Source organism: Microcaecilia unicolor, chromosome 7 (assembly GCF_901765095.1).
Source record: "Microcaecilia unicolor chromosome 7, aMicUni1.1, whole genome shotgun sequence".
Classification (NCBI taxonomy): Eukaryota; Metazoa; Chordata; class Amphibia; order Gymnophiona; family Siphonopidae; genus Microcaecilia; species Microcaecilia unicolor.
Window position 1 is genome coordinate 185,092,016 of NC_044037.1, and position 21,581 is coordinate 185,113,596.

The window sequence follows — 21,581 nt, forward strand, 5'->3', positions numbered from 1 at the left end:
GTCAGAGGCACGCAGCCATGAGAGCCTGCGCATCACTATACCTTGGGCCGCAGCACGAGATGCCACGTCACAGGTGTCATAGATACCCCTGGACAGGAACTTTCTGCACGCCTTCAGCTGCCTGACCACCTCCTGATAAGGCCTGGACTGCTCCGGCGGGAGCTTATCGACCAGGTCCGCCAGTTGCTTCACATTGTTCCGCATGTGGATGCTCGTATAGAGCTGGTATGACTGGATGCGGGTCACGAGCATGGAGGATTGATAGGCCTTCCTCCCAAATGAGTCCAGTGCGAGACTCCCGCCCCGGGGGCGCCGAGGCGGTATCCCTCGAACTCCGTGCCCTCTTGAGAGCAGAATCCACGACCGCCGAGTCATGGGGCAATTGGGGCCGCATTAACTCTGGGTCAGAGTGGATTCTGTACTGGGATTCCGCTTTCTTGGGGATGATGGGATTAGACAGCAGTCTCATCCAGTTCCGAAGCAGTGTCTCTTTGAGGACATTGTGCAACGGCACCGTGGAGGACTCTCTAGGTGGTGATGGATAGTCGAGGACCTCGAGCATCTCAGCCCTCGGCTCATCCACAGAGACCACGGGGAAGGGAATGCAGATAGACATATCCCTGACAAAAGAGGCAAAAGAGAGGCTCTCCGGGGGTGAGAGTTTCCTCTCCGGTGAAGGCGTGGGGTCAGAGGGGAGGCCCGCAGACTCCTCTGAGGAGAAATATCTGGGGTCCTCCTCTTCCCCCCACGAGGCCTCTTCTTCGGTATCGGACATAAGCTCATGTAGCTGAGTCCTTAACCGGGCCCGGCTCGACGTCGAGGCACCGAGGCCTCGGTGTCATCGAGCGGTGGACTCCCGCGCCGGCGGGGACGAAGCTCCCTCTATCGACGTCGACGGGGACTCCACCTGCGTGGCGGTCGAGACCGGCGCCGCAAGCGGCGGCGGTGTCGACGGCCTCGGCACCGGGCTAGAGCTCGCCGGCGCCGAGGGCGCAAGCGCCGGCACAGCCTGGCGCATCAGCCCTTCCAGGATCCCCGGAAGGATGGCTCGGAGGCACTCGTCCAGGCCCGCTGCTGGGAAAGACGGTGGGGCCGGTAGAGGTGTCGGTGCCAGAAGCTGCTCGGGTCCAGGAGACGGCACCGAAGTGCTGGGACCCTGACGCGGCGGTACCTCCACAACTGAAGGGGATCTCTCCTCTCGACGAGGACGCTTCGGCGTCGACTCCTTGCCGGCACCGGAACCCTGGTGCATCGAGGGTGACCGATGACGGTGCTTTTTTGATTTTTTCCGATGCCCGTCATCGGCGCCAGGTGGAGCAGAGGAGGAGGAGGTCGATCCCCCTCGGTCATGAGGAACCGGGTCCGACAGGGTTCGGTCCCGAGGGCCATGGGCCGAGGGAGTGACCGGGGCCGATTGCCCACGCGGCCTCCCACCCCTACCTTCACCGGAGGACCGGCGGGCCGACGGGACCTGTGCTCCTGGGGTCAATGCCATCGGTGCCGATTTCTCGGGCATCGATAACGGTACCGAAGAACCGGCCGTCGATACCGATGCCGTCGAGGTCGACGTCGAGGGGCCGGCGCAAGTTCCAAAAAGACAGTCCCGAAGAACTTGCCTCGCAACCTGAGTCTGTTTCCGGAGACCGAGACACAGAGAACACGACTTGATATTGTGCTCCGGCCCGAGGCACCAAGCGTGGGTGTTGGTCTGCGAGATCGGCCGGCCGCACCGACCACACTTTTTAAATCCACTCGGGACCTTCGAGGACATCGACGGAAAAATCGCGTCGGCGAAGTTAAAGTCGTCGATGGTGGCGGTAATCACACCTCGAAAAAAGAAATCGACCGTGCGGCCACTAGGCCGCAACGCGACGCCCCCGCTAGAGACGAGGGAAAATGGGAGCGCGTGCTCCTTTTTTTTTTTTTTTATAAAAGAAAGAAAAGTGGAGCGCGCGGCAACTAAATAAAATAAAATAAAGAAGTTCGCGTAAACGCGGCGGTTTTTCCGGGGCTGAAAACAGAGAGAGCGGCGAAGGCGCGGAAAAAAAGGAACTGGCGGGAACAGTCACGCACGGGCGGGAGGACGGCCGCGCATGCGCGGTGGGCGTGCCCTGCGTGCGGACCGCCCGTGAAGCTTCTTCCGGTTGGTGGGAGCTGACGCGGACGTCACCCCAGTCGTGAGAACAAGCAGCCTGCTTGTCCTCGGAGAAAAAGGAAATACATCACTCAAGTCCACAAATGGTGAATCCAAGACTAAATAGGGGAGAATATATCAAACAAAGAAAAACGTCAATATGGTAGTCTGACGTGTTGAAACTGACTTCAATGAACAACTAAGAAGAACTAATAACTGGAGAACCAAAAAAGGCTCCAGAGATCAGTGTTTAGTTACCAGGAAGGTAGTAAGGTGTGAAGGATCGAAGAAAACATTTAAGGAATTGGTGTCTGATAACACACTTGCAGGGATATCTTATTAAAAAAAAAAAAGTAACCCCAATCTAAGTAACCCTTGGTTTCAAAAGCAAAACTTGTCTCTGACACCTCTGTATTCTCTAGAGCAGTGTTTCCCAAGCTGGTCCTGGAGTACCCCTCTTGCTAGTCAGGATTTCAAGACATTCACAATGAATATGCTTGATAGAGATTTGCATACAGTGGAGGCAGTATATGGAAATCAATCTCATGCATATTCATTGTGGATAACCTGAAAACTTGACAGTCAAGGGGTTACGCCAGACTGACTTGGGAAACACTGCTTTAGAGATGTCTACAAATAGAAAAAAGTTGTTTTGGGGATTGAAGATAAGAATATTTCTAAAGTAGAACCTCATCAACCAGTGCTTATCCGATATTAAAGCCACAGTAGCTATTAAAGTAGTTGATATAACTGTCCAAAGGCTATAAAGCAGCAGATTCATTCAAAGCAGATGCGTTTTGATCCAAAATTTTCTGCAATTCAGTTGTTTCTGATGGCAAATAGTAAACCTGCGAAAAAGGTGGTAAATTCTCCTCCAAAATTTCAACACATCCCTAGGAGTAATAGTGAATGACTGAGGGAAATTCATGAAACAAAGATATTCAGGTGTAATTTTTGAATGATTCACATTTATTTCTCAAACTTATGGACATGTCACTTTTTAAAATCCTAACCACATTAGCCGTCCTGAAGGCCAGTGTTTCCTTCATGTTTGGGAACCTTTCTGGTTGACCTTGCCATACCAGGCACACAATCAGATTTTGAACTGTTGTTATTTTTGCACCTCTGTCCTCACGTTAGTATTATCTTTAGGAGGGGGGGGGGGGGGGGGGGGGAGAGCCTTGGTTCTTGTACCTGTTGTTGGTCTCTCTTCAACATTCTTGTACTTATTTATACTTTGAATAAAAAAGATTGAAACAAAATCCCATCTTGAACAGACAAAGATGTTACATCAGCGGAATTCTTATCTATTTTTAGCTGCAATTGTGAAACTTTCTATTCCAAAACATGGACTTGAGGAGATAAAGTCTTACCTAAATCAGCAATTAATTGCCACATGTTGTCATGGGTCACATCAGCTTGTTTAGCAAGAAGAAACACAGTCAGGGCAGTCACCGACCGCTCTTGAGGGGAACACACACCTGGCTGCATTTCTCTGTCAAAGTTCCTGTCTCCAATGCTGGAAAACGCCACTGCCACTCCTTGGCTTCCTAATTTGATGCCTCATTGGTACAATGCCTCTTGCAAAACAGCGTCCCTTGCACTTCCTGGCAAAGACACCACCACTGCTGTAAGTGATTAGCTGTTTCCTTGCAGCTGTGGAGGGGGTGCTCTCTGCTCAGAGAGAAGGGTATTAATATCAAGCCCAAAAGAAGCCAAGGTCTCCTCTTCCTCCTCCTCCTCCCTGTGTCTGAAGCAGGCTGCTCTCTGACCTAATGGAAAACCCGGTTCTGCTTACAAAAACATCTACTGGACCAAGCACAGAAGTTTGCTGCTGCTGAGAAGTCTGAGCATCTACTGGACCAAGCACAGAAGTTTGCTGCTGCTGAGAAGTCTGAGCACAGGTCTTACTTCTGCACTTAGGCATCTCTGAAGAAATATCTCAAGGTAAGGGAGAAGAACACACAGTACGTAAGGTAAGTGCAGTGCTTTTTTTTGTAGGAAAAAAGGGTACCGGTACTCATTATGGGCGGGGTCACCATCTATAGTTGCCACACCCCTTATACCAGCCATGGCGCATATAAACAGGCATATAGGAGAAAAAAATAACTTGTGATTTTTTTTCATTATAAATAATTTCTGTAAGCTGTTACAGCTCCAGTAGATCCAGTGCAAAATAAGACAGCAGATGTAAATTCTTTAATTGGACATATTCCAAACACTAAAATGAAAATAAAATGAGTTTTTCAACCTTTGTTGTCTGGTGACTGTTTTTCTAATCATGTTGGTCCCAGTCTCTGATTCTGCTGCTATCTACTCCATTTCCAGGGCTTTCTTTCCATATATTTCTTTACTTTCCTCCTTTCTTCTTCATTTCTTGCCCTACATCCATAAGTAAAAGCTGGGTCCTCCTCCGTGGAGCTGACTGGAGGAGGTATAACGTGGATCCAGCTTTTGCCTATTTTCTCCATCCGTGTGCAGTTTTTCTCCTCTCTTCTCTTTCCCTTCTTCTTTTCTCTTTCCTTCCCTCCATCCATATCCAGAATTTCTCCTCTCTCACATCCCTTGTGTCCCATGTCCAGCACTTTTCTCCTTCCCTCCATCCACGTCCAGCATTTCTCTTCTCTCTTCCCTCCCCTGTATGCATATCCAGCAATAATTCTCTCTCCCCTCTCCTCCATTCAAGCCCAGCATTTCTCCTCTCTCCCCTGTCCACTCCTCCATCCAACCATGTCCAGCAATACTCCACTCTCCCCTGCTCTCCTCTCCATCCATGTCCAGCAATTCTCCTTTGCCCCGTCCTTCCCGCCATCCATGCCAGCAATTCTCCTCTCTCTTGGTCTCCGCTCCATCCATTTCCAGCACATCTCCCATAATTTTAGGATATAATCCCTCTTTTAAGTAGTCTGTTATTACAGTAATAAAGCCACACTTTAAACACTGAAGGAACGGTTGACAATATAAACTGTGGACAAATATCCAGTTGACAACATGATTTGGAAAACTCGTTATATAATGACATAAAATCTTCCATACTTGGCAAATTAAAGTCTGTCCAAAAGCGATCTACTGGAATAGCTAATTCCCTCAAAATTTCTAAATCAACTAACACCAAAGGCTGAGAAGAAAGAGATATCTGCTTAGTAATAAAACTTTCTCCTGAAAATAATTTGCCAGATCCTGTGAAGAGAATTGAAGATGGCGTAGGTTGAAATACTAATGATAATTTTTGTTTACATAAAGAATTAACTATTTGAAATAATTGTTTAATATTAGAATTTGCTGATAATATCATCGACTCATTGTATTCACATCTGGCCTGCCTACTTTTGATTTTATAATAATGAACTAGTCTTCTCCACTCAGACCTATCCACATGGGTATTCACCCATTTTCAATCTAAGTGTCGGCAGGACTGCTTCAACTCTAGTAACTTCGAATTAAACCAAGGGGCATTAACCCGTGGCAAATTTTTTTAGATACAGGTGCAATTTGATCTAATGTTGTTTTTACCAAATTATTTCATTCAAACAAACAAACATTAGGTAACCCTCTAATCCACCTTCTAAACTTGGAGTGAATACATTTCAAAATTGCTGAGACTGTATTTTTCCTCTAGTCTTAAAATTTTTTTAGGTCTACCTATGTGTTTCACATTATTTGTACTTCTCCAGTTTAATATAAATTCTAATAAAAAGTGATCTGACCAAACCTTTGGCGTCCAATTGGGATCACTCATGGTTATCATATTAGAATTATTACCCATAAAGGCTAAAAAAATCAAGTTGATGACCCTTTAGCGATTGCGATGCATTATAAAATGTACGACCCCATGCTTCAAAAATGTCCATAAAATCCTGAAGCTATTAATAGACTGACTACAGGAGGAGAGGAAGTATGAGTCGTGTGGCTGCATTCCCCTCATTTCTATGGAGAACCCCTGTTACAGGTAAGCAACTTTGCTTTAGTTGATGACAAAATTCCTTTTTTGTTTTCTTGCTATGTATGTTATCTTTGCTTTATGGATTCCTGTTTTTTTTTAAATTTACATTTTAGCTTGGTTTTGTCATTTACTATTTTGTTTTGACTTGTATAATACTTGATTTTTTTTTGTTTTGATTTTCTTTTTGTCTCCCCTCCTCCCTGCAGCCTCTCTTCTGTTCCTGCAGACAGCAATCCCAGATCCACCATAATGGTAGCTTCTCCTATAAGTCCAGGGTCCACTGCAGTAACAGCTCTTTTCAGGCTTGGATGTGCTGCCACAGTGGCACTGCCTCTTCCTCAAAACCATATATTTTTCTAAGTCTTGAGAAGGGGTGAGTGAAATGAGTCCTAAATAAAACACTACTACCATGGCATAATGTAGTTTCATTTTCACTATTTCCACTCCACTATCTTAATATTTGTTTGTAAGTACTTAGGTTCTACTGTAGCATGATATGAGTTATTGATTTTGCTGGATCAGATACCAATATAAAAATACAGCTTTAAAGACTTATTGGGACAGAATCAGATAAACTGGTCTGGCTTTCATTTCACATCCCACTTCCACCTGGACTACTGATAACAAAGAAACTGGCTGGGTGTGAATATCTGTGAATATCAACACAACAAAAGATCAAAGAGGGACAGCAGCCACAGAGTCTGGGGTTTGTGAAACTCCACCTATCAAAGAAAGACTGAAGCCATCAAGCTATAAAGCCATTTGCCAACAGATATCCAGGAAACATGTGACCATGCTCTGCAAACTACATTACCCAGAATTCAGTAGCCCCTAAGTTTTCCATAGGAACATTATAAAAAGCCTGGGAACAGCCCAGCTCGCTCTCTTCTTGGGATCTGCTGTTCTTGGGACCTGCTTCTCTCTGCTGAACCACACACACACCCTGACAAGAATTCTCCAGGCAACAATCATAGCTTTACAAGAAAAGACATCCTCAGCAGAGAGGATTCCTTCTGCACTCTCTAACAGACACTTCAACAATTCTGAAGCAAAGACTTGTAAGTTAATTTATGATTCAAATCTGTTATCTTGTTTAAGCAAATTTCTCCTGTAACCAAGATCCCTTAAAAAAAAACCTACCTCTCGCTTGCAACATTATTACATTACCTGTATTGTAAATAAACCTTTTTAAAGTTGACTATATGGTCTTTTATGTTCTGAGCACTGTAATTCAACAAATATAACATTTTATTCCTCTTTATTCTTGCAATTGTAAATCTTATTACCTTATAGGTAATTGGTGGAGAATAAAATATAGAATCAATAGATATAATTTTCCCATATTTATTAAATACAGCTCATGCTGTGACCACATGCTTTGAGTAATTCCTCCTAACTGTAACATTAATTGTAACACTACAAAGCTACCATCATACCAACTACATCTGGAACTTACCTTTCTTTCTTGCTTTTCCTCTGGAGAGTTAGGGGGCCATGTACTGTCAAAACAGTATGTTTCTGAAGACATGACATCAGAGGCACCTTCAGAAGCAGAGTGTACCAATGGCCAGCAGTCACTAGAATTTCCTCTGAACACGGAGGCATGACCCTGCCACTCATCTGTATTCCTGCTAGATCTAAAACCACAAAATTTGTGTTTTAACCTTTCACTAACAAAACAAAAGAAATATATATATTTTTTTCCTCAGGAAATATCATGGAAAAGTCATTTTGAACAATGTTTCAAAATAGATATTTCAACAAAGAATTAAACTGTAAATGTAAAAAGTTCCCTTCCTAGTCAACTGCCAATATTTTATAATTTTAGTTATTTAGGGGTCCTTTTACTAAGCTGTGATAAAAAGTGGCCTTAACGTGCCCTTAATGTGGGTCTTTCCAGCACCCTAAGGCCATTTTTACTGCAGCCATAAAAATGCCTTTTTTCAATGTATTTCATTAATGGCTATGCACTAATGTTGCCTTTAGCGTGCGGGCATTTTTTCTAATTACCACATGAACACTTACCATCATCCATTTTGTAGGCAGTTAAGGGCTCCTATATTATTCTGTGCGCTATTCAGTTAGTGTGCAGTAATGCAGATGTCCAACACGCCCCCCTCAAAAAAAAAAAAATTAGCTTGCAGTTAGTGTGCACAGATTCAAAGTTACTGAAGGACGCCTGAGTGTGTCCCATGGTACTCCATTTTTTGCTGTATTAGTCACGTGTTAGCGCCTAATGCAGCTTAGTAAAAAAAAAAAAAAAGAGCCTGTTAATGATTTTAAATGTATTCTTAACACTTGGTTCCTAAGGTTTCTAGGGCTGTGCTGTACTATCACAAGCAAGCCAGCAGTTTTCTTGTATTAGAATTCTCTCTATATATAAAACGCACCTCCAACGTTCTAATAAAGCCTCAAAAAGTCCCAACATTCTAAATCCGTGGTGGTGTAGATCAAAGTTTGCCCATGAGTGTTTGCCCCGCCCTCGCGTCCAACATGACGTCGAGGGCGGAGCACAGACACTCAACGAATCACATCGCTACCAGCAGCTGACAATTAAGGGATCGCCTGAGCTCCGCGGTTTTCCACATCGGGAACCATCCTAACCATGTCCACCGACGATTCCAAAATGGCGCCCGAAACGAGCGTCGAAGCACGGGAAACAACCGCTTCAGACGCTGCCAGCAGACGAACAGAGCCTGCTTCCTCTAGGCAGCCTGCACTACAACTCCCTGCCGCACTGCGTCTCTTCCCACAGCTTTAGCCGTTTCGGAGGCCATAACCGCACTCAGACAGCGAGGGGAGGGGGGAACGGGCGCAAACGGTGCGAAGCCACTCAGACTCACCCTGCTCAGGCAGCACCGTCCAGTACAACCACCCCCCCAGGAGCCAGAAATAAAATGGCGTCCCAGCGACCCAGTCCAGAGAGCTCGGGTTTGGAAACGTGCTTTTTTTTTTTTTTTGTATTGTGAGCCAAGTCAGATGGAAAAAAAAGAACTCACTGAAGACAGAACAGAGCACCCTACTGGGAAGGAGGGAGAAAATGGTAAGGCAGGGACCCGAAACTCAAGTATGCCTTCAAACTACTACTACTACTTGACATTTCTAGAGCGCTACTAGGGTTACGCAGTGCTGTACAGTTTGACAAAAAGGACAGTCCCTGCTCAAAGGAGCTTACAATCTAAAGGACGAAATGACAAGTTGGGGCAGTCTAGATTTCTTGAATAGAGGTAAAGTGGTTAGGTGCCAAAGGCGACATTGAAGAGGTGGGCTTTGAGCAAGGATTTGAAGATGGGCAGGGAGGGGGCCTGGCGTATGGGTTCAGGGAGTTTATTCCAAGCATGGGGTGAGGCGAGGCAGAAGGGGCGGAGCCTGGAGTTGGCGGTGGTGGAGAAGGGTACTGAAAGGAGGGATTTGTCTTGAGAGCGGAGGTTATGGGTAGGAACGTAAGGGGAGATGAAGGTAGAGAGGTAAGGAGGGGCTGCAGATCGAGTGCATTTGTAGGTTAGTAGTAGAAGCTTGAACTGTACGCGGTACCTGATTGGAAGCCAATGTAGTGATTTGAGGAGAGGGGTGATGTGAGTATATTGGTCCAGGCGGAAGATAAGACGTGCAGCAGAGTTCTGAACGGATTGAAGGGGGGATAGGTGGCAAAGTGGGAGGCCAGTGAGGAGTAGGTTGCAGTAGTCAAGGCGAGAGGTAATGAGAGAGTGGATGAGAGTTCGGGTGGTGTGCTCAGAGAGGACAGGGCGAATTTTGCTAATGTTGTAGAGGAAGAAGCAACAGGTCTTGGCTATCTGCTGGATATGCCACCATCAGCCACACACCCACAGCTCAACTGGGAATCCCAGGAGTTCCCTCAAGCATAGAGCCTCAAACGGATTCAGTTCTCAGGAGCTATTCCTACAGCCTGTAAGGGAAGGGATGCTATTTTAGCTATCATAAGAGGGGGGGAGGGGGGGAAGGGTATAGGAAGGAGGAAGAGGAGGGGGAAAGGGGGAAGAGGAGTAGGAGGGGGGGGGGAACACACTCTCTCACACTCACTGTATCTCACATACGCACTCGCACACAGTCATTCTGAAACACACACACTCACTCACAGATACACAAGCACCCAGTCTCAATCTCTCTCTGACACACACTAATTCAGTTCTCAGGAGCTATTCCTGCAGCCCGTAAGGGAAGGGATGCTATTTTACCTATCATAAGGGGGGGGGGGGGGGGGGGACGGGTATAGGAGGGAGGAAGAGGAGGGGGGCAAAGAGGAAGAGAGGAGTAGGAGGGGGGGAAACACACTCACTGTGTCTCACGCACTCGCACACAGTCATTCAGAAACACACACACACTTACTCATGGATACACAAGCACCCAGTCTCAATCTCTCTCTGACACACAATCGCACAGTCACTCTCTCTCTCTCTCAATCAGTCACTTTCACACACACACTCACTCAAACATACACACTTCGAGGCAAACCTGGCTAGTGCCCATTTCATTTATTTCGGAAACGGGCCTTTTTTACTAGTTATTCATAATACAGTAAATATTTTCTTTACAACAATACCTATAAGATCACAATCCAAATTCATGAGAATATTCCACAGAAAGAGTTTAGATATTCCTGTAATAGAAAATTTTTATACATGAAATCTGTTATATAAACACTGGGTTAAACCCAGGGACCAAGTGGTACGAAGGCGCTAAAATTATAGACCCTTTAAAGAAATGCTGTAAAGCCCCAGCAGACAACCATGTCTGACCAAGATTTCATGACCTATGCTTTATTTGCTAGGCTACACTTCTGCACTGCTAAGATAATTAAAGATCAACCTACTCTAATTCCTATGTGTCTTTCTTTCCTCCTTGCAGTGACCTAACTGTAAAGAACCACCAACACTTAGTCACACAGTTATAAGCAGATGTCTGAATTCAGCCTTCCATATTAGGCTGTGCTTCTCAGAACACTCTGGGTGCAGAAAGTATGCTCAATTATCTCACAGTGCATGGTGTCGCTGTGGAGACAGTGAAAGTTCTTTAAGCTGATACTCTTATTATAGCTCAGAATATTTGTCAGAAGTCTAAGTGGATCTAAAATGACTTAAAATCCATTATCTGTAGTCGACATCATTTGTCCAGTCAGTGATTACTGAACATGACATTGCTAAGGAATAGGGAAGAAATGCAGCTTTCAGCAGTTAAAATTCAGGGGTCTGGAGAAGTTCCCCATCCCCCCCCCCCCCCCCCCAAAAAAAAAAAAAAATGACCCAATGCATTTTAAGTGAAAAGCACCCTGGGTTGGCTGGGAATGTTACCAGGAGGGCAGGTGTGGGGGGAGCAGCATGTATAGATCCTGATGGAGAGCAGTTGTTATTGCAAAGGGTAAAGCCTGGTGGCAAAGTATTTTTATTTATTTATTTTTATGGTTAAAGCAATTTTATTGTCAGTAAAAAACAGTACAACAGCAAGATATCATTTAGAGAGAGCAACCCCTCCCCCTCTCCTTACAGAACTAAGAGAGCTGGGACACAAAACATAGTAACATAGTAGATGATGGCAGAAAAAGACCTGCATGGTCCATCCAGTCTGCCCAACAAGATAAACTCATATGTGTATACCTTACCTTGATTTGTATCTGTCATTTTCAGGGCACAGACCGTATAAGTCTGCCCAGCACTATCCCTGCCTCCCAACCACCGGCTCTGGGACAGACCTTATAAGTCTGCCCAGCAATATCCTCGCCTCCCAACACCGGCTCCGAGCCACAGAAATCAGAGTTGTCTAAAAGGGCTTCCAGGTAGTCTGAAAATGCTCTCCAGCAGAGGAAACAAGATCATGGATGTAGTCTCGCGCCAATGAAAGAATACCAATCATCTGATGCATCACAGTTGAAGGAAGGTGTCATAGAAGAAAGTCAATGTTGCAAAATAATTTGCAGCATAAGCAATACAATGATAAAAACAAAGAAAACCCTTCCGTCCTGGTCTAGGGGGTAGGATCGTCCCATAAAGCAAATGAGGAGAGAGTGGAACTGATGTCTTCCAAATAGAATGCACAAAACGGAAAATCCGCCAAAAAGAAGCTGTAACTGGACAGGTCCAAACCATATGACCAAGGAAGGCCTCAATAGTCTCACACTTCGGGGCAGTCAGCAGTCGGGCAAGTGCAACATGTGTGCCTTCTTGGGTGAAACAAAGATGCAAACTATTTTATATTGCATCTCCCAGAAGGAAATATTGTTGGTATGAGACTGCAGACTCTTGGGGCCCTGCAACAGCAACTCCTACTCTAAAGATGAAAGAAGTGAAGAATAACCACGTTGAAACTTATAATACTGCAGATGACAATGATGAACTGCAAGGGTCCTTCATGTTAAGAATTTAAGATGTAGGCAGCAGACAAGTGTTCATATACCTCTTCCTTAAGACATGCAGTAGGTAAAGTCACTATGAAATGTTGAAGTTGCAGGTAAGCATAACAATCACAAGCAGAGAGGTGGAATTCATCCTCAAGAGAAGCAAATGATTTCTGGTGCCCCTCCTCTGTCGGGCACCGCAACAAATATTGAAGGCCTTGAGCATCCCATTGAAGAAATGTAGGGGAGTCTATGCCCAGGAGAAAGGCTCCATGATGACATATTGGCAGCAACGGCGTCCTTTTGGCATCAAGTCCATGGAATCTACAAGTTCATTTCCAGACAGAACGCAATGGCTTATAGAACCAAAAATGGTTTACCAGGGAAGAAAGCTAAGGGGTCACAACATGGAGATAAGCGCTGAAATGTTTTGTATAAAATAATGCTAATTCCAGAGAAGTGAAAGAAAATGTGGAGGTGGCATAGAACCAACATTTATTTATTTTTGTGTGTGTCTTTAGGTAAAATACTTATCCAAAACAGTGTTATTAATCACCATCCACATTCCTCCTTAGCTCTAAAAGGAGTGCTAGGGCAAAGCTTCTGGACACGGGACTACTGCTACAATCACCAGAGCAGGATCAATGGAGGGTAAAGTTACGCAGTCGATATTCAAAGTGATTTAACCAGCCAGAAATGGCTCCTGGACAGTTAAATTGCATGTTTAGGGTTAACTGGCCATATTTAGCGGCACTTAACTGGATAGTGCTGCTGAAAATGACAGCATCCAACGTAAAACTGGCTATTGGAGGGGGGGGGGGGGGGGGGGAATTAAAGGGGCAGAGTCAGCACAGCCAGTTAAGTGTGATAGTCAGCACTTAACTGACCAAGGTAACTGCATAAATAGGATCACATAAAATTCAGCCCTATCTTTAAGCTATTTCCCATAGCTGCTTAAGTGCTGAATATTGCATACTGGCTATGTTTCCACTGGCTCTGTATACCCAGAAATTCAATGCTGGAGGCCGGACATGGCCAGGCACTGAATTTCTAGGCATAACACCAGCAAAACATTGATCATCACCGGCTGAATATTGGATACTACTAAAATAGGGGGAAAAGACTAATAGAACTAGATAACAAACATTGTTCCAAATCAGCTAGAAAAAACAGTTCAATTTAAAAATGCCTAAATTTCCAAGAGATTACATTAAAAATCCTTTACTGAATGGTTTACTACAAAACAGTTTCAATCATTAGTGCAATCCAAAACAGCATATAATTTATATGGTGCTAAAACAATGCATCAAAACTTTAAATATAAGGTTATATCATAAAAGTATCACAAGCATCAAAAGGAAAAAGGAGCAATTCAGCCCTAAATAAATGAACCCAAAAGCGAATGCTACATACCTGTAGAAGGTATTCTCCGAGGATAGCAGGCTGATTGTTCTCACTAATGGGTGACGTCCACGGCAGCCCCCTCCAACCGGAAACTTTACTAGCAAAGGCCTTTGCTAGTCCTCGCGTGCCGCGCATGCGCGGCCGTCTTCCCGCCCGAACCGGCTCGTGCTCGTCAGTCCCATATGTAGCAAGACAAAGACAAGGGAAGACACAACTCCAAAGGGGAGGCGGGCGGGTTTGTGAGAACAATCAGCCTACTGTCCTCGGAGAATACCTTCTACAGGTATGTAAGCATTCGCTTTCTCTGAGGATAAGCAGGCTGCTTGTTCTCACTGATGGGGTATCCCTAGCCCCCAGGCTCACTCAAAACAACAAACATGGTCAATTGGGCCTCGCAAAGGCGAGGACATAACTGAGATTGACCTAACACCTTATCCAACTAACTGAGAGTGTAGCCTGGAACAGAATAAAAAATAGGCCTAGGGGGGTGGAGTTGGATTCTAAACCCCAAACAGATTCTGAAGCACTGACTGTCCAAACCGACTGTCGCGTCGGGTATCCTGCTGCAGGCAGTAATGAGATGTGAATGTGTGGACAGATGACCACGTCGCAGCTTTGCAGATCTCTTCAATAGTGGCTGACTTCAAGTGGGCCACTGACGCTGCCATGGCTCTAACATTGTGAGCCGTGACATGACCCTCAAGAGCCAGCCCAGCCTGGGCGTACGTGAAGGAAATGCAATCTGCTAGCCAATTGGAAATGGTGCGTTTCCCCACAGCCACTCTCCTCCTGTTGGGATCAAAAGAAACAAACAATTGGGTGGACTGTCTGTTGGGCTGTGTCCGCTCCAGATAGAAGGCCAATGCTCTTTTGCAATTCAATGTGTACAGCTGACGTTCAGCAGGGCAGGAATGAGGACGGGGAAAGAATGTTGGCAAGACAATTGACTGGTTCAGATGGAACTCCGACACTACCTTTGGCAAGAACTTAGGGTGAGTACGGAGGACTACTCTGTTATGATGAAATTTGGTATAAGGAGCATGAGCTACTAGGGCTTGAAGCTCACTGACTCTACGAGCTGAAGTTACTGCCACCAAGAAAATGACCTTCCAGGTCAAGTACTTCAGATGGCATGAATTCAGTGGCTCAAAAGGAGGTTTCATCAGCTGGGTGAGAACGACATTGAGATCCCATGACACTGTAGGAGGCTTGACGGGGGGCTTTGACAAAAGCAAACCTCTCATGAAGCGAACAGCTAAAGGCTGTCCTGAGATCGGCTTACCTTCCACAAGGTAATGATATGCACTGATTGCGCTAAGGTGAACCCTTACAGAGTTGGTCTTGAGACCAGACTCAGACAAGTGCAGAAGGTATTCAAGCAGGGTCTCTGTAGGACAGGAGCGAGGATCTAAGGCCTTGCTGTCACACCAGACGGCAAACCTCCTCCATAAGAAGAAGTAACTCCTCTTAGTGGAATCTTTTCTGGAAGCAAGCAAGACGCGGGAGACACCCTCCGACAGACCCAAAGAGGCAAAGTCTACGCTCTCAACATCCAGGCCATGAGAGTCAGAGACTGGAGGTTGGGATGCAGAAGCGCCCCTTCGTTCTGTGTGATGAGGGTCAGAAAACACTCCAATCTCCACGGTTCTTCGGAGGACAACTCCAGAAGGAGAGGGAACCAGATCTGACGCGGCCAAAAAGGAGCAATCAGGATCATGGTGCCTCGGTCTTGCTTGAGTTTCAACAAAGTCTTCCCCACCAGAGGTATGGGAGGATAAGCATACAGCAGACCCTCCCCCCAATCCAGGAGGAAGGCATCCGATGCCAGTCTGCCGTGGGCCTGAAGTCTGGAACAGAACTGAGGGACCTTCTGGTTGGCTCGAGATGCAAAGAGATCTACCAAGGGGGTGCCCCACACTTGGAAGATCTGGCGCATTACTCTGGAGTTGAGCGACCACTCGTGAGGTTGCATAATCCTGCTCAACCTGTCGGCCAGACTGTTGTTTACGCCTGCCAGGTATGTGGCTTGGAGCAACATGCCGTAACGGCAAGCCCACAGCCACATGCTGATGGCCTCCTGACACAGGGGGCGAGATCCGGTGCCCCCCTGCTTGTTGATGTAATACATGGCAACCTGGTTGTCTGTCTGAATTTGGATAATTTGGTGGGACAGCCGATCTCTGAAAGCCTTCAGAGCGTTCCAGACCACTCGTAACTCCAGGAGATTGATCTGCAGATCACGTTCCTGGAGGGACCAGCTTCCCTGGGTGTGAAGCCCATCGACATGAGCTCCCCACCCCAGGAGAGACGCATCCGTAGTCAGCACTTTTTGTGGCTGAGGAATTTGGAAAGGGCGTCCCAGAGTCAAATTGGACCAAATCATCCACCAATACAGGGATTTGAGAAAACTCGTGGACAGCTGGATCACGTCTTCTAGATCCCCAGCAGCTTGAAACCACTAGGAAGCTAGGGTCCATTGAGCAGATCGCATGTGGAGCCGAGCCATGGGAGTCACATGAACTGTAGAGGCCATGTGGCCAAGCAATCTCAACATCTGCCGAGCTGTGATCTGCTGGGACGCTTGTACCCGGTAGACGAGGGACAGCAGGTTGTTGGCCCTTGTCTCCGGAGGATAGGCACGAACCGTCCGAGAATCCAGCAGAGCTCCTATGAATTCGAGTCTCTGTACTGGGAGAAGATGGGACTTTGGATAATTTATCACAAATCCCAGTAGCTCCAGGAGTCGAATAGTCATCTGCATGGACTGTAGAGCTTCTGCCTCGGACGTGTTCTTCACTAGCCAATCGTCAAGATAAGGGAACACATGCACTCCCAACCTGCGAAGCGCTGCTGCTACTACAGCCAGGCACTTCGTGAACACTCTGGGCGCAGAGGCGAGCCCAAAGGGTAGCACACAGTACTGGAAGTGACGTGTGCCCAGCTGAAATCGCAGATACTGCCTGTGAGCTGGCAATATCGGGATGTGCGTGTAGGCGTCCTTCAAGTCCAGAGAGCATAGCCAATCGTTTTCCTGAATCATGGGAAGAAGGGTGCCCAGGGAAAGCATCCTGAACTTTTCCTTGACCAGATATTTGTTCAGGGCCCTTAGGTCTAGGATGGGACGCATCCCCCGTTTTCTTTTCCACAAGGAAGTACCTGGAATAGAATCCCAGCCCTTCTTGCCCGGGTGGCACAGGCTCGACCGCATTGGCGCTGAGAAGGGCGGAGAGTTCCTCTGCAAGTACCTGCTTGTGCTGGAAGCTATAGGACTGAGCTCCCGGTGGGCAATTTGGAGGCTTCGAGGCCAAATTGAGGGTGTACCTTTGCCGGACTATTTGAAGAACCCAACGGTCGGAGGTTACAAGAGGCCACCTTTGGTGAAAAACTTTCAACCTCCCACCGACCGGCAGATCGCCCGGCACGGACATGTTGATGTCGGCTATGCTCTGCTGGAGCCAGTCAAAAGCTCGCCCCCTGCTTTTGCTGGGGAGCTGAGGGGCCTTGCTGAGGCACACGCTGCTGACGAGAGCGTGCGCGCTGGGGCTAAGCCTGGGCCGCAGGCTGTCGAGAGGGAGGATTGTACCTACGCTTACCAGAAGAGTAGAGAACAGTCCTCCTTCCCCCATAAAAACGTCTACCTGAGGAGGCAGATGCTGAAGGCTGCCGGCGGGAGAATTTGTCGAAAGCGTTATTCCGCTGGTGGAGCTGTTCTACCACCTGTTCGACTTTTTCTCCAAAAATGTTGTCCGCTCGGCAAGGGGACTCCGCAATCCGCTGCTGGATTCTATTCTCCAGGTCGGAGGCACGCAGCCATGAGAGTCTGCGCATCACCACACCTTGAGCAGCGGCCCTGGACGCAACATCAAAGGTATCATATACCCCTCTGGCCAGGAATTTTCTGCACGCCTTCAGCTGCCTGACCACCTCCTGAAACGGCTTGGCTTGCTCAGGAGGGAGCTTGTCCACCAAGCCCACCAACTGCCGCACATTGTTCCGCATATGGATGCTCGTGTAGAGCTGGTAGGACTGAATCTTGGCCATGAGCATAGAGGAATGATAGGCCTTCCTCCCAAAGGAGTCTAATGTTCTGGAGTCTTTGCCCGGGGGCGCCGAAGCATGTTCTCTAGAACTCTTAGCCTTCTTTAGGGCTAGATCCACCACACCAGAGTCGTGAGGCAACTGAGTGCGCATCAGCTCTGGGTCCCCATGGATCCGATACTGGGATTCGATCTTCTTGGGAATGTGGGGATTAGTTAGTGGCTTGGTCCAGTTCGCCAGCAATGTCTTTTTTAGGACATGATGCATGGGTACTGTGGACGCTTCCTTAGGTGGTGAAGGATAGTCCAAGAGCTCAAACATTTCAGCCCTGAGCTCATCCTCCACAACCACCGGGAAGGGGATGGCCGTAGACATCTCCCGGACAAAGGCCGCGAAAGACAGACTCTCGGGAGAAAGCTGCCTTTCAGGGGAGGGAGTGGGATCAGAAGGAAGGCCATCAGACTCCTCATCACAGAAATATCTGATGTCCTCCTCCTCCTCCCACGAGGCCTCACCATCGGTATCAGACACAAGTTCACGAACCTGCGTCTGAAGCCGTGCCCGACTCGACTCCGTGGAAACACGGCCACGGTAGGAGCGTCGAGAGGTGGACTCCCTCGCCAGCATCGGCGAAGCTCCCTCCGCCGACGTCGTCGGGGAGTCTGCCTGGGAGGCTGCCGCAGGAGACCTCACCTCGGGCAAGGGGCCAGTCGGCGTCTCACTCGACAGTACCAGTGGCACAAGCACCCCCGGTACCGGAGGGGAAGGGTGCAACAGCTCTCCCAGATTCTCTGGAAGAATGGCCCGGAGACTCTTGTGCAGAGCGGCTGTGGAGAAAGACTGGGAAGCCGATGCAGGCGTCGATGTCAGAGTCTGTTCCGGGCTTGGAGGCTGTTCCAGGCTGTCCAAGGGGGAGCGCATCGACACCTCCTGAACAGAGGGTGAGCGGTCCTCCCGGTGCCGATGCCTACTGGGTGCCGACTGCCTCGGCGACCCAGAGCTCTCGGTACCGAGACGGGAAGGAGACCGGTGATGATGCTTCTTAGACTTCTTCAAGCAAAGCATGTCACCGGAGCTTCCCAGTACCGACGAGGAGGATGTAGAATCCAGCCGACGCTTCCTCGGGGCCGAGGCCGAAGAAACTCAATCTCGGGGGGGGGGGGGGGGGGGGGCCTACCGCAGGAGCCCTCGGGGCAGGGGGAGACCCACCCGAAGGCTCACCGCCACCAGCAGGGGAATGGACAGCCCTCACCTGCAGTCCAGACGAAGCACCACCGTCCGACGACATCAGCAACAGCGGAGGTCCCGATACCACCGACGTTGACGCAGCCTTTCGATACCTCGGTACCGACGATGCCGAAGGTGCAGTCGATGCTGAGGTCGAAGACTTCAATGCTGTCGACATCGATGCACTCGATGCCCGTGCTGTTGTCATCGAAGAGCCCGAGAACAACGCGTTCCACTGGACCAATCTCGCTACCTGCGTCCTCTTTTTTAAAAGAGCACAAAGACTGCAGGCCTGCGGGCGGTGCCCAGCCCCCAGACACTGAAGACACGAAGCGTGCCTATCAGTGAGCGAGATTACCCGGGCGCACTGGGTGCACTTCTTGAAGCCGCTGGAAGACTTTCACGCCGGCGAAATCAAATTCGCGATGATGGCGAATGGCACCAAAAAGAAGGGAGAAAAAACCCGAATCAAGGCCAAATAGGCCGGTCCCGAAAGCGAAAGGAAACTTACGCGGGAAAAAGCTGGAAACACGGGAAAAGGGTAAAGACCAAACGGTCTCTCTTTTTTTTTTTTTTTTTCCGAAAATCGCGAAGACGCACGAGGGTCAACTTGAGGGGCACGAAATGGCGGTAAAACACGACCGTCCCGAGCGCGGACAAAAGAAGACTGACGAACACGTGCCGGTTCGGTCGGGAAGACGGCCGCGCATGCGCGGTGCGCATCGGCGCGCGAGGACTAGCAAAGGCCTTTGCTAGTAAAGTTTCCGGTTGGAGGGGGCTGCCGTGGGCGTCACCCATCAGTGAGAACAAGCAGCCTGCTTGTCCTCGGAGAAACTTTTTAATCCTGTGTCTCTGCATAAATGTGGTATATGGTGAAATTAGGCCTTACCTGCCAATTTTCTTTCCTCTAGATCCTCCAGACCGTTCAAGACGCTTGGGTTATGCACTCCTACCAGCAGAGGGAGACTGAGAACACTAAAACTTCTTATACAAGTAGCCTGTGCAGACCTTCTCCTAACCAGTAAAACAGTAACAAAGCAGAGGAACAAAACACCTCCACCTAAACAAAACCACTGAATCCACACTCAGATCTCCTCCCCTTAAGACGGGGGAATTCAACTGCAGATGGGCACAAACGGTACCACAAACTGCCCTTAGTAAAACTTCAGGACCCAAATCACAGGAGCTACTAGAAATATCAGCAACTGAAGTCTAAAGAAAGTATCATACTGAACTGTCTGATACACTGGGTGGGCTCTTGAACGGTCTGGAGGATCTAGAGGAAAGAAAATTAGCAGGTAAGGCCTAATTTCACCTTCCTCAGCAATCCTCCAGACCGTTCAAGAAGCTTGGGACATACCAAAGCAGTAAACACATCTAAGGGTGGGACCTGCGAAGCCCAGAGGACAGGACTGCAGCTCCAAAACTGGCATCCTCCCTTGCCTGTACATCCACTCTGTAATGTTTGACAAAAGAATGCAGGGAGGACCACACCGCCGCTCTACAAATGTCCACCGGTGGAATAAACTACTCTCTGCCCAAGAAGCCGCCATCCCCCCATTGAAATGTGCTCCCTTCTTGGGCCCCCCATGAAGGACAAATAACCTGTCCGAAGACCTGAATTCCTCCGACCTGCGCAAGTAAAGCATTCCCCGTCTGGTCCCCCAAGACAGGCAACGAAATCACCTGATTGACATGAAAGGAGGATACCACCTTAGGCAAAAACGAAGGCACTGGACGCAGCGAAACCTTTTCCTTAGAAAACCACAGCAACGGAGGCCTACATGAAAGAGCCTGAAGTTCTGAAATCCGGAGAGCCGACGATATGACTACCAAAAGACCACCTTCATAGTAAGGTCTTTTATCGAACAAGACTCCAAGGGCTCAAAAGGAGAACCCGCCAAAGAGTCAAGAACGATATTAAGATCCCACTGTGGAACTACCGGCCGCTGAGGAGGACGAAGCAACTTCACCCCTCTCAAAAAACGGACCACATCCGGGGAAGACGCAACCAACCTGCCCTGCACCTTACCCCGAAAACACGCCAAAGCAGCCAGCTGCACCTTCAAAGATGACAATGAAAGGCCCTTCTCAAAACCATCCTGCAAGAAATCTAAAATGCACGACACAGAAGCTGTCGAAGGGACACACGCCCGCTCCCCACACGCACATAGGCCAAAGACGTCGAATGTTTGCAAGACTGCAGCATCGTCTGAATCACCTGAGAGGAAAACCCTTTCCTTCTCAACCGTTCTCTCTCAAGGGCCACACCGTAAGAGAGAACCGATTCGGATCTGGCATGACAATTGGACCCTGACACAACAGCACCGAGCCCCCCAGCCGCAGAGGCTCGCCTTCTAACAAGCGCATCAGATCCCCGAACCACGGCCGACACGGCCAATTCAGAGCCACCAACAACACCGGACCAGCATGACATTCTACCCTCTGTAGGACTCGACCTATCAAGGGCCATGGGGGAAACAAGT

General features: G+C 48.1%; 1 protein-coding gene across 5 annotated transcripts in view; it reads right to left on the reverse strand.

Moving 5' to 3' along the window:
* The window catches only part of KANSL1L (KAT8 regulatory NSL complex subunit 1 like), a 363,383-nt gene that overhangs the window by 31,186 nt on the left and 310,616 nt on the right, over positions 1-21,581 (reverse strand). For all 5 annotated transcript variants that reach the window (XM_030209770.1, XM_030209773.1, XM_030209769.1 and 2 more), the window contains exon 14: positions 7,534-7,714. In XM_030209770.1, coding sequence (XP_030065630.1) covers positions 7,534-7,714 — 181 coding nt within the window. The remainder of the gene's footprint in view (positions 1-7,533; positions 7,715-21,581) is intronic.